The sequence below is a fragment of the Lacerta agilis genome, chromosome 4, assembly GCF_009819535.1.
Source record: "Lacerta agilis isolate rLacAgi1 chromosome 4, rLacAgi1.pri, whole genome shotgun sequence".
Classification (NCBI taxonomy): domain Eukaryota; kingdom Metazoa; phylum Chordata; class Lepidosauria; order Squamata; family Lacertidae; genus Lacerta; species Lacerta agilis.
Window position 1 is genome coordinate 23,534,638 of NC_046315.1, and position 14,014 is coordinate 23,548,651.

At 43.2% G+C, this 14,014-nt stretch overlaps 1 protein-coding gene and 1 non-coding gene across 2 annotated transcripts in view; both read right to left on the reverse strand.

Annotated features, from left to right (window-relative positions):
• Nucleotides 1–14,014, reverse strand: part of ATP8A2 (ATPase phospholipid transporting 8A2) — a 318,542-nt gene that overhangs the window by 260,655 nt on the left and 43,873 nt on the right. The window contains exons 3-4 of the mRNA XM_033146356.1: nucleotides 4,015–4,114; nucleotides 2,330–2,428 (exon numbers count right to left, since the gene is read on the reverse strand). Of these exons, the coding sequence (XP_033002247.1) occupies nucleotides 2,330–2,428; nucleotides 4,015–4,114 (199 nt within the window). The remainder of the gene's footprint in view (nucleotides 1–2,329; nucleotides 2,429–4,014; nucleotides 4,115–14,014) is intronic.
• Nucleotides 2,201–2,272, reverse strand: TRNAA-UGC. The gene has a single exon. It is a non-coding gene; the product is annotated as a tRNA-Ala (tRNA).

Genomic DNA, 14,014 nt, shown 5'->3' on the forward strand with positions numbered 1-14,014 from the left:
AGGTTTAAAGACTCTCTCTAGACACATCTAAAAAAATAGAGTATAAACACTGACAACTGGGAAACACTGGCCTGCAAACGCTCCAGTTGGAGAACAGCCTTTATGGAAGACAATCTTACTCAGCTACAAGTGATCACCAAAGAAGAAGAAACTACAACACCCATCAGCCCCAGCCAGCATACTCAATGGAATCAGATGGTGGAAGTTGTAGTCCAAAGCTTCTGGAGGACACCAGGTTGGATAAGGCTGTCCACCTAGCAAAGCCTCGTCTGTTCAGACTGACAAAAGGTCTCCAGGGTCTCAGGCAAAAGCCCTTCTCATCAATTGCAACCTGATCTATTTTTAACTGGAGGCACCAGGATTGAACCTAGAACTTCCTACATACAAAGCGAGAGCTATTTTTCAGCCCTCCACCATGTCCCTGCAAACCATTATCTGGGCATCACACATCAGGCTTGGTCACTGGCCATAGCAGTAAGTGCAAGTGATGAAATATTGCTCTGGGAAGGAGTAAGAACTGGCAGCTCTAGCACCGATTTCTGGGGCAAGGTCATACCCCAGTGGACCTGCTGTGGACAAAAGACTCAGAAGCAGAGCAGCAACTGGAACATCTGAAAGCTGATGGGAAATGTGTGCACACTTTTGCATCTCCATAGCAATTCACAGGGCAGGGTTCAACTATGTTGTTCCGTGCATGGAACAATGTCCAAAAAAGCAGCAGGACTTTCCCCCTGTGCGCCCCTTGCATTTGTTCTGGAGGGTTGGGGAAAACCCCAGATCACGTTTAAGGGGTAAGCTGGGCGGACGAGAGGGTGGAAAAGTCTTGTTGTGTGAGTGGACCTCTTTCCCCACATGCACAAGTCCTTCAGAGCTATGCTGAATCCCGCCCATTTTTATGTTGTTGAGTTTCAGATGTGTTGTGAGAACTTTGGTAATTAGGCAGGTCATATGACAGAGTTCATATAACTGAGCCGTGCTGCCCACTAAGACTACAGACCCCCATAGACTCACCTATCAGTAAGTCCCACTGAACTCAGTGGGGCTTATCTTGGAATATAAAATTAAGCTTCATAACAACAGAAGAACCCTGATGATCAGAGGCCAGACGCTCATCTAATCCAGTATCCTCTTACAGTCTGATGGAATGGGCCACTTCTAGGTAGATTAGTTGAGAGAATCAAAGGCCTGATTTACTGCTCATCCTCTGCTCTTATCACATTTGTTCTTCTTGCACAGTTTTGTAATGATTCTGGGTGCAATAGGTGAAGGTAAAAGGAACCCTGACCATTAGGTCCAGTCACTGACGACTCTGGGGTTGCGGCACTCATCTCGCTTTACTGGCCGAGAGAGCTGGCGTTTGTCTGCAGACAGCTTCCAGGTCATGTGGCCAGCATGACTAAGCTGCTTCTGGTGAACCAGAGCAGCACACGGAAACGCCATTTACCTTCCCACCGGAGTGGTACCTATTTATCAACTTGCACTCAACATGCTTTCGAACTGCTAGGTTGGCAGAAGCACGGACTGAGCAACGGGAACTCACCCAGTCATGGGGATTCAAACCATCGACCTTCTGATCGGCAAGCCCTAGGCCAGGCATAGGCAACCTCGGCCCTCCAGATGTTTTGGGACTACAACTCCCATGACCCCTAGCTAACAGGACTGGTGGTCAGGGATGATGGGAATTGTAGTCTCAAAACATCTGGAGGGCCGAGGTTGCCTATGCCTGCCCTAGGCTCTGTGGGTTAGACCACAGTGCCACCCGCATCTGGGTGCAATGTCAGAGTGGAATTAAATATCAGGAAACTACATTAATAACTAATACATCCCGATGACAATTGTTGTCCTTTGAATGCAAGGTGTCCACGGGTGTCTCTATAGGCTCCTGCCCCATACACACAAATGTCTCTTGCATGGCATATCTACATTTCAAAGGATCGGAGGAACATTGGTTTGAAAAGACAGAGAAGTGCCTTAAAAGGTAAAGGTAAAGGGACCCCTGACCATCAGGTCCAGTCGTGTCCGACTCTGGGGTTGCGGCGCTCATCTCGCTCTATAGGCCAAGGGAGCCAGCGTTTGTCCGCAGACAGCTTCCAGGAGAAGTGCCTTATACTAAGTCAACCCATTGGCCCATCTAGCTCAGTGCTGCCTCCACTGACTGGCAGTGGCTCTCCAGTATTTCAAACAGGAGTCTCTCACTGCCTAGAAATGCCAGGAATTGAACCTGGGACCTTCTGCATGCAAAGCAAATGCTTTGCCACTGAGCTACAGCACTTCCCCTCCAACAACAGATGGTTGGCCTATTTCGTCCAAATGCCCAACGTATACTCACATAGTCTTCAATAATCTCCTTGATGCCAGCAACTGTGAGAATAAATAGCAGTGGCACCAAGGTGGTATATCTTCCAGTTGGTGAGACATCTGGAATTTGCTGAAAAGGGAAAATAATACTTTTTTAAAAAAAAAAGTTACTAGAACATGGCTATGACCAATGTTTTCTCCTACAGTGGTGCCCCGCTAGACGAATGCCTCACTAGACGAAAAACGCCCCTCCTTCCTGGCTCTGTGTACAGCGATCGCGGGCAGAGTCGGTAAATTGCTTTGCGCAGCTCTTGCTTTGCTCACAGCATGCCGGGCCCGCGCTTGCTTGCCCCGCTCCCCGCTCTCCCAGCCTCTCCCTCCCTGACCCCACACCCCAGTCTTCCCTCCAGCTTGTTTTTGTAAAGGGAGTCGGCGGGGAGCAACCAGCAGCATCCCTCCGCTGCTCCCCGCTAAACGCGGCAGCGGCGGAGTGATGCTGCTGGTTGCTCCCCGCCAACCCTGTTCGCCAAAGCAGGCTTGTTTTTGCTATTGAGGTTGGCTGGGAAGAACCAGCAGCATCCCTCCGCTGCCCCTCCCAGCCTTTTAGAGGAGGAAAACCAGAAAAATGTTTTTTTTTTTCTTGTTTCCCTCCTCTAAAAACAAGGTGTGCCCTATGGTTCGGTGCGCCCTATGGAGCGAAAAATACGGTACTGAGAGAGAAAAGCCAAAATTCCTGGTGCCATTTGCTAAATGAAAAGCAACTTCTGGAGGGAAGCACTTGTAGTTGAAAGGTGAGGGGTGAGGGTAACTTAAATCTATTCTTTACCTGCTGCTTCTCTGCTCCAATTTGTGAGCCTTTCTCCACCGCTTTTCTTCCGCGGGATTCCAAATACAGAAGTAAAAATGGTTTGGTGGTGTGATTTGGAGTAGAGAATGACTGGGCAATGCAAGGGTGAAGCATCTCCTCCCCCTTGGTGCTTCTCCAGTCTAAATTCCCTTGACTTGAACTTTCTGTTTCTAAAAACCAGTGTTAGGACTCTAGAACATAAATGTGGTGCAATGCGTCACTAGACTCTGAAACTAGGGCCTAAGCTAGCAAGCCGCACTGGACTGCATGGGCTCAGTTCTCAGAGCTCTGTTAAGGGACACAAAGGGTGTGCAACACTGACCCCTTTCAATTGGCAAACAATACAAAGGCTCCTGACTGAAGCATCCCAGGATCATTTCAAATGCAGGTTGGCTTTCTCCCTTTGTGTGGTCAACAGGCCTGTTTTACTCTAGCCTGAGCTTCAGAGACCCTAAGCTGGAGAACACACCCTCCAGGTCTAGGTTTAGTTAATGCTACCCTTGGTCCCAGCTCTGTTCTGATACTCTTACATATGGGGGTAGACAACATGTTAGCCTCCATATGTTGTTGAACTGCAACTCCCATCAGACCCGGCCAGTATGGCCAAGGGTGATGGGAGTTGTAGTCCAGCAACATCAGGAAAGGCATGGTGTTGGAAGACCTTTGCACAGAACAACAGCCTGAAAGCATTCGCTGTTAATCACTCCCATTGATTTCATGGAGCATGATCGCTGTGTCATGCAATGATGAGGTCCACAGTTCGGAGGTTTCATCATTGCTATAAGAAAGATATGCCCAGAACAATCACTTGTAATTATATTAAACGGAGTGACAAATGTGGTCAGTTTAATTTCGCAACAGAGGCCTACCTGCAGTAAGGCAATGAAGAGGAAGAAAGCGTTAGCAGCTTTTCTGATCTGCTCATACAAGAATCGAGGTAGAAATGTCACCACGCTGTACTTGGCTGTGCTGTAAGATTTCAGAAACAAAAAAGGAAATAAATGAAGACAATGTTTAGGAGGACACGGGGGGAAACCCGGACCAAGTGAACTGACGTTAAATTAAACCAGCTGGGGGGGAAATCAAGTCAGTTCTTTCAAATAAATATGTGAACTTCAGCCTTTATAAATTGAGATGGCTAGCAAAGCAAAAATAAAAAATACCCAATATGATTACTGTAACACACAGCCAACAACTTGGTTCAGTTAACTGCAGCAAGCATCGTATTCCATATATCAAAACTCTGCTGTTATCCACAAATTCTGGAGTCCCGATTATCAGAACCAGCAAGGTTTTTTCTGAATGTTCTGAAAATCTATTCTTGATTTACAAGGAAACCTCAGTACCATGGACAGTTCTCTATGGGTTGCATGCCATTAAGTCCTACTCAGAGTAAACTCACTGAAATTAATCAGAATCATAGAACTGTAAAGTTGGAAGGCACCCCAAGTGTCATCCAGTCCAACCCCCTGCAATGCAGGAATCTCAGCAAAAGCTAAAAGCTGAAAATGGACCCAAGTTCACCATGCCTTTTAATGATAATGGACCTTCTCTGAGTGGGATTGGCACTGGATCGAACTCTATGAGATTATTTTAGCTTCAGGTTATGCTGCTGAATATAGCACATCTGTGTCAAGTTCTCCCCTTCCACCTCTTAATAAATTGTATTGACATTGTATTGCCAGTAACTTGTTTTTAAAGGAGCAAATAGTTTATTCTGCAAAGACACCCATTAGCAGCTATAATGTTGCAGCATCATTGTGGGTGGGAATGCATGGGACACAGATTAAAGTGCGGTAAGAATAAAGAAGAGGAAGGAAAAGAATGCACTGAGAAGACGGTGCCAAGGGAATAAAATGGCATCAAAACAATGCAAATACATTTGCAATGAATATTTGTTTATTTATCATTTAACACAGTCACACACAGCTTAATAAGACGGTCTCCAAGCAGTTTAAAGAACAAACATGCACAACACCACTCACCCTGCTAACACATGCACATCACACCCAGATTATGCCTTGCAATTCAGCCACACAAATCATCCAGTAACAACTACTTGTTCAATTGCACTCAACCCATTCTACTGCCACTAAACTTGTTAACAATTTTATATATCGCCTTCATCCATGCATGTTCCTGTACAACCAGGGTTCCCCTCTTCCTTCATCTGAAGACCAGCTCTGGTCCTGCATTCCACTCTGAGCGTGGAGGGCATCGGTCCCTTCTCTTAAGTGAAGGGGAACGCCTTGAAAGTGTGATAGCTCTAATCTGAGATTGTGCTCATTCCTCCTTATCTTCAGCCCTCCGTTTTCCTCCCAAATAGCACCGACCATTCTGCTGCATCATCTATAAATAACGAACAGGTGGGTTCGTGCTTCAGCTGACATATGGCATCTGAACCCTGGAAGACACGGAGGCACTTAAATGTCATTATTTAAGGCACGGATTCATTTGTTCCCCTGATTCATACTTGACACCCTCGACATATGCCAATTTCGCCAGCCTCCTTTACCAATACTGTATAAGATCAGCTCTCCTGAGGAAGCTTCCCATGTGTTGTGGGCTATACACACATACTTGTGCAGATGTTGTTCAGAGAACAAGCACAATCATTCCCCAGAGTTTAAATGGAACTTTTCCTATCGCAGCACATAAAGAGGCAATGATATCTAGCTAGCTGAATCATGGCAATGCAGAAGCTCTGTTTACAAAACAACAGGGGAAACCCATGAAAGAGAAATGCTGAGTGTTGGGGTGGCTAGTAATGAAGGCTGTTAATACTGTAGTCAGCTTTATCACATTGCTCATAGCTTCCCTCTCTATAGGGAGCTTCCAGTATCCAGCCTTAGATATCTCAGCGCTTTATCAGGCTGATATCAGATCAATCAGATTAATTTAATGGGATGCTTAAAAGTATTTTTTAAAATTATTAACACCCCACTTTTTCTTCAAATACGCCAAAAATAGTAAACACATACACACAAACAAATACAGACTGCAAACAGTAATATATAAAAGGAATACAGTCGTACCTTGGCTGACAAATGCCTTAGCAGTCAAACGTTTTGGCTTCCGAATGCCGCAAACCCAGAAGTGAGTGTTCCGGTTTGCGAACATTCTTTTGGAAGCCAAACGTCCGGAGGGGCTTCTGCAGCTTCTGATTGGCTGATTGGCTGCAGGAAGCTCCCGCCTTGGAAGTCAAACATTTTGGAAGTCGAATGGACTTTTAGAACAGATTCTGTTTGACTTCCAAAGTAAATAAGACTGTAAATAAGAATAAGAATAAAAGCCAGAAATAAAACAGTTTAAATCAAGTGTGGGAAACATGTTTGGCCCTCCAGATGTTGTTGGACTACAATGCCCATCACACTGACCATTCTTCATGCTCATTGGGGCTGATGGAAGTTGGAGTCCAACATTTGGAGGGCTGCAAGTTCCCCCTCACTCCATTAAACGGTAATTCCTGTATTGTACTAGCAATAGGTTTCATTTGCTCCATTTTCATAATCCATCCATGTTTTAAAAGCAATTGCAATAGGAAGGTTCTTTTTTTAAAAAAAGTAAAATAAAAAATAATTAATGGTTTCATTATTTTTTAAAAATAGCAAGAAAGCAGCATTAAAAAACTACTTATGCAATAAGAACTGCACACAGTTATGGCTGGCAAGGAATTAAAATCCAGTCTATACTAAGGGCCATGTCAATCATAATATTAAAATAGAAATGAAAAGCTGAATAGATCACTGTAGCAAGAAGGCTACAGCTTATAGATTGTGAGTAATCTTAGGCAACCATGAGAGAAAAACTGCGAGGAAATCAGAACGAGGAAATGAGTGTTGTGCTTAAAAAGTGGGGGGAATCTTAGATTAGAGACAGAGGCCGATCTAGTCCAGCATCTTGTTCTTACAGTGGCCAACCAGATGCCTACAGGAATCCTGCACACAGCACAGCACTTTCCTCACTGGTAATTCCTAGCATCTGGTATACAGTTCCCTGGGAAGAGGGGTGGACTGTTAAGCCACTCTGAAAATTGTATCTGTGGGAGGGGAATAGGGGTCTCTTGTTGGCTCTCAGCACCTTTAGCAAACTACCATTTCCAGGATTCATTGGGGGAAGCCATGACTGTTTCAAGTGGTGGTATCACAGTGCTTTAAGTGCATGTGGTCCTAGAAGCATATGCGTATCAGCAGGGGCATCTGTGAGGTTAATGAGCACTGCTTTGCACACCCAACTTGGTACAGGGAAATTGGCGAAGGAGCCAGGTAAATCAGGATGGGAGCTTGTTGCAGCCATTGGGCTTCCTGTTTGCCACCCCTAGTTTAAATAACAGGGCACCATCAGCTCCAACTTCTGTTTATTGCCTATTCATCTGGGGTATTATAGCAACAGTAGCACATTTTGCTCCATCCTTTCTGTTCAATCGATGATTGTGAAGGGGTGAAGAGGGTGGGTTATTAAAAATACTGGTGACATGTTTTAGCCGAGAGTCATTTACGATATACGCTGCACCTCACAGAAGTGGCATAAGAATATATGAACAGAATTTCAAAGAATGCCAGCCAAGAGAACAGCCTTGGAAACATTTTGCTGCCTGGCTCAACACACAATGTGTTTTCACAACTACTCAAATAATAAATCTGGCTCGTTTATATATCACAACCAGTACGTCAAGGCCGCTTCAGATTCAGTATGGCAACTACTGCTGCTCTGAATGGAGCTGTGTGGCAGCTATTACCGTAAGTAAGGTGGGACACATACGTACAGGAACATAGGAATCAGCCTTACACGAGTCAGAACTACTATTCTGGCTAACCAGATGTTGCTGGACTACAACTCCCATCATCCCTGGCAACAGGCCATGCTTCCAACTCTACAATTCTATGATTCTATGACTGGAGCTGATGGGAGTCCCACCAACTTGTGGGGCTGGGGACGAAGTACAATATGGAAGTGGCTGGGCTACTTCAGATGTCAAGTTCCGGGGTGTGGGTGTGTGCACCCTATTTCTTAATGCTCCAGGTGAAAGAGAAAACCCCCTGCATTTAGTAAACTAATATTTCAAAGAGGAAGTTGGAGCAGCTGTCACTTGATTCAGTCATTTACGACATACAGAAAGCGTTTTTGGGCAAGATGTAAGGTGTTTAGAAAAGTCCGTAGGAGCACGTAGGAGCTTTAATTTGCCTTAGTCTCATTTATTGCAAAATACGACAGGTGTCCACTACTTGAACTTTCCAGACATGAGTTCTGACAAGCTTCCCCAGCTGGATAAATTGACCTTTACTGTGGGTGTCTACTTGTTATGGTTTTAGTCTTGTTTTAAGTGTCTTTGTTGCATTTGTGCTTTTAACTGTTTTTAATTATCTTATGTGTAAATTGCCTGGAGACGGTGGTTTAGAAGGTGATTAATAAACTGGTGGTGGTGATAAAATGCATGCAGACCTGCTTTGCTGGCTGAGAAAGTCTGCCATGACAAAGCTTTGTCCTTGCCAATAACTTATGCCCTATTTTTTTTTTAAGAGAAGAGTAGCAAAAACATAAAGTTGATTTTTTAATGGAGGACAAAAGAGCAGTGTTTGCAGAACTCCGAGGGGGTGGAAAACACAACTTCATATTTCATATGTGAAATCAGAAGAGAGAAAGGGACAGAAGGAGAGGATTTTAAAGTGCTGGCTCCATATTCCAAGTACATATTTTACTAAGGATGGCAACTGAACAGCAAACAAAGCAACTCTGGGAGAAAATCAATCTCCCAGATTTCTATTTGAGAAGGTTGGTTAATCAAAAGCAGAAAGTAGCATTGTTTTTTACCTTTCAATGGAACAGAAACCTAAGCAATAAAAATATAATTTTAAGGCTATTTTTCTGCACTGGCCTTCATTGCTGTTATCCAGAGGTAATGCTATTGGCCCGCATTTTCGTGGAACTTTTAATGCACAATGATAGCAAAACAATAAAGGCTTTAGGTAAAGGTAAAGGGACCCCTGACCATTAGGTCCAGTCGTGTCCGACTCTGGGGTTGCGCGCTCATCTCACATTACTGGCCGAGGGAGCCGGCATACAGCTTCCGGGTCATGTGGCCAGCATGACTAAGCCGCTTCTGGCAAACCAGAGCAGCGCACGGAAATGCCATTTACCTTCCCGCCGGAGCGGTACCTATCTATCTACTTGCATGTCAGCTTTCAAACTGCTATGTGGGAGGAGCTGGGCTTTACAAGGACCTATAAAGACCTGAAACAGCACATATATTTCGTCCTTGAGGACAAGCTGCAGCAATGTGAGGAATGGGTCGTCTCCAGGAGCAAGCCTAGGGATAAGTTGATGCAAGAGATTCAGAATACGTTCTGAACCCATAAATATGTTGGGAAATTGGGGGCGGGAACCTAAGCAGGATTTGGGGGAGGAGGACAAGGCAGGGTCAGATCCAAAGCAGTTGGAGAAAGTCAGGACCCAGTTAGCCCCAAAGTTCACTGGGTGACCCTGGGCCAGTTGCTATCCCTCAAAGCAACCTACCTCACAGGATTGTTGCAAGGATAAAATGGGAAGGGGAGAAAAATGTATGCCTCCCTGAAGTCTTTGAAGTAAATGCAGAATATAAGCATAATAAATAAATACGGGGACAGCAGGATAGCTAATGTTAAAAGAAACAAGCACTGTGACAAATAGCAGCTGGGGGGGGGGAGATTTTGATCCCCCACCCTGTGCCACAGTACTGAACCTGATTTCCCTTCTGCCTCCCCAGTGGCTACTATTTACAAAAAAAAAGGAAAGGAAAGGAAAAGATTGAAATGGCTGGGCAAATCCGGGAAAAGGAACCTGAAACGGGAAAACTTACAATATCCAGACTCCGAGGTGGCAGCTCGGGGGCAAGGGACATGGAATTAGAATTTTTACAAGAAGAAGAAGTAAAAGAAACGGAGGAGCCCAGAATGGAGATGAGAAACGCCCTGAGGCTCGATGCGGGGTCTGTTGTGGATGCTGCCTGGATCTGTGGACACTCAGAGGAAGACAATTGGAGATTTGGTTCTGGAGAAAGACAGAAAAAGACAATGGATAGAGGGGGAGTGGGTTGAAGTATTAAATGTATAATCTAAATGGTCTGCCATGGTATCCGAAATCGGAGTGTGAAGTCTGTTAATTACAAGTTTATTTTAAATAAGTAAGGAGATATTGAATCTTAAGTTAAAAGCAGCATGATAAAGGACAGAAGAAATAAGTTTAGCTATAAGAATATTTGGTTATGATTTAGGTTATAATGCAAAGACTGAGATAAGTATGTTTTCTTTTTTTTAAAGTAAAGTTAAAAAATTTTTATAGAGAAAAGTTGTTAAGGAAATAGTATATTGAATTAAAACCGAAGGTGAAAAGGCGGGGGAAGTCAAACGTCATGATTTAGAACTAGAATTTTTTTTTTTGTAAGGTATATAAATAAGAAGAAGAATCCTGACTTTATGTGTATTTGTATTTGTTTTTGTATTTGTAGGTGTGGGGTTGGGTTTGTGTTATATTATGAAAATGCTAATAAAATTTTGTTAAAAAAAAAGAAGGAAAAGACAGGAGGACACATTTAACAGAGCACATCACTCGACTCTTTTGATAAAGACTGGTTACCCACTGCTGAAAAAGGGACTATAACAGATGAAGCAGGCCTAACTACGTGGCAATATAGGGGAAAGCCTTGCTGGAAAGGAACCAGCCAAAAGACACAGCAACTGGTGCTACCCTTACTACCTCCACAGAAATTATCTATTACATACTGTGTGTTTTTTGTTTAAAAAAAAAAAGTTGAGGGGTACTCTCAGTTTGACTCAAGAAAATCACCAGGAAAGGAAATGAAGCCACCGTCGGAGGTGGTAGCAATGAAACTGACCAATCACCGTGCTAGATTCCAACTCCTACTTCACACATTAAACGCTCGCTTCCGTCTGAGACTCAGGAAACACTGTGGCAGGAAATGAGGCCACCATCGGAGGTAGCAATGGAACTGACAATTCACCGTGCTGTTCAATGGAACTGATGATTCACCATGCTACAGATGAAACTTTAAAAAAAAATTAATTTTTAGTTTCTTCTCCCGTTAGACCCACAAAATGTTTAGGGGTATGCATACCCCTGACGTACCCCCCAGAAAAAGTAATGCATCTACACCTGAACCTTCTTCCATGGAGCTGCATACAAAACAATACAGTTATTTCCTTCCCTTTCCACAAACTCTGATGCTAACAACAGTTCTGTGAGGTAGGCTAGGGAGCATGCCTGAGAGAGACGAACCCTGTGAGCTTAACTGAAGGGATATTTTTGAACCCCTCTGAAGCTATAATTGTCAGCTTCCTGCATAGATCTATGCAGCCCCATCTATTGTAGTCCATTTGTTCTGTCACCACTGGCGATATAAACAAGCCCATTGTCAAGTAAATGCACTTAGGAAGACACTTGGAAGAAGAAAACATGTTGAGTCTTGTTGAGTCATTTGATTTGGTCCCTAGCCAAACCTTACGAGTTTTACAATCCTCTTAGTTTTCACAAAGGAAATCTCATTCTAAAATCCAAAGAACCTTTCTTTGGTTAGAAGGCATTCCACTGAAAAGCTAAACCTGTTGACAAAGTGTGATTTGTCAAAAGGGATAATTCAGAAAAGCTACATGAGGGCAGCCTTGTTTTCCCTTAATGTAGAAAAATGCTAGACATGTGAACAGTTGAACAGAATAATATACTCTTCTTCCCAAACAACAAGCCGAAGTCTAGAGTCCCCGAAGGATGGTATTTCAGAAAGCACAGCAGTACTACGATCACACATTTCTCAATTGGCATTTAACAACAACTTACAAACAGAGCAACCTGAAATTCCCTTCCTTCAAGCAGGGCAGTATGTTCTCCTCACTATAATCATTAACATTTTGTGTCTGGATAATCCAAATGGTGTGCCAAGAAAAGGATGGATTTTCTCATTCAATAACAGCAAACAGCCTCTTCTGAGGCGCCATCTTGGCCAGAAGTCCACTTTCTCATCCAAATTGTGTGTGTGTGTGGGTGTAAAAATAATTTTGTGGTGGTGACTACAATGTAGGGCTGGGTGGTATCTGGTTTTCAACATCATGATGTATCACCAGCTAAACATCACAATATAGTGATATATCACAATGTCTCAAAATAAGGAGGACTTTGATGAGGGCATGAAACTATTTCTGGTGCATTTTTCATGATACATGCAAGGTTTACTTTCAACTAGTCACCTGTCTTACCACATGTTTGCAAATACTACACATACACACACACACACACACACACACACACATATATATATATATATAGTGACACATCCTTTAAAGTAAACCAAACAAAAAGGAAGCACTTGGTAGGTTGTTTTTTACTTTTAAATGACAGGCATATATATAGTAGGAAGAATAACAGGCTGTTGAGTAGAATTTTCTGTTATTAATTTATCACCAGCTACGAAGACTGACAAAATGGAACCATCGCGGGAAGCTGTGCAAACTTCGCAAAGAACATGCTATTGTCTGCCTCAGGCCCATTGTACGTTTGTCAAGGGGGACCCATGGCGCAATATCATTGTTATGACATTCCTGTTTGCCAGAGGCCTTCCTGTAAATGGTCTGGAAGCAACAGTATCACTACACCACTCTAAAGTCGCACCACCTTTCAACAGATGTGAAAAAAGTAAGCAAAGAACAGGTGCCGTTTCTTAAGCCGCTTGATAAAGATGTCCAAGTATTCATCCAATATTTCTAAACCACGGTTCAAGCCATAATTGTTCTTAAAGCAGGTCACTTAAAAAAAAAAGCAGGTGTATAAGCAGCAGGATACTAGTCTCATAATGATGGGTTTGAAAAGCCAGGTGCTGTTGATGTTACAAAACAACAGCACCACGTGACTTCTAACAGTTTCAGCAAAAGGAGGGGTGAAAACGGACCAAGGATGGGGGATGTTTTTCAGAGTCTTCTGCCTATCCAAGTAGCTGTTTCTGCTGCCAGTACACACTCCAATTCAAAGAAAAAGATGGCTCCATAATAGATATTTATTTGTACTTCCTGCAGGATTTTTTTTTAAAAAGAAATGTTTTTATTCCATTAATTTATTTAAAAGGGTTATAATCTACCCTGCAACTGGTAGGATCTCAGAGCCGGCAAAATGATACAGACAGATAAAACAAATACAATTTAATACTAAAATCCTTTAAATATATATATATTACAATGCTTCAATCTGGACATCCTATTATACCAACGCCAGCCAAAAGAGAAAAAAAAACATTCAGCTGGCACTGTAAAAGCTACAGAGTAGGAGCCAGCATAACTTTGTTAGGTAGGCCTTGATAAGGGTTTTGCCTTGCTGGCGATGCCTGTTGTGATTCTACTTCAGCATCCCAGAACTGCATGTGTAGCTCAGGTGTGGAACTGCCCTTCTTTTTAAAACGATGGAATCAACTTACTGTGAGACACACCTGTGTTCTTCCTCCTGTTAAAAGCATTTCACAGAAAATGGAAAGTATTAAATTCATGATGCTATAGCCAAAGGTGAAAAATGTGAGTTACCTAGACGTAACACTTTAAAAAGAGAGAGCAAAAACAGCCATCTCACAAATATCAGCTTTTTTCTTTTCTATTTTGGACTAAGATTAGTCGCGTCCCCCCCTTCCCCCACCAACCGCCCTAATCCCTATATCACATGCTCCTATAAGAATACCGGTTTTGCAGCATGTCATGGTGCCAGGTTGCCTTGCATTCCAATTAAATACTGCGTACTTATGAGAATTGTCTCTTGTTACTGAGTTTGCAACTGCTTGCCCGTAAGAGCTAAGCTTAACTTGAAAGTGCTACATTTCCATTCAGTTCAGAAGACCCCTCTGGA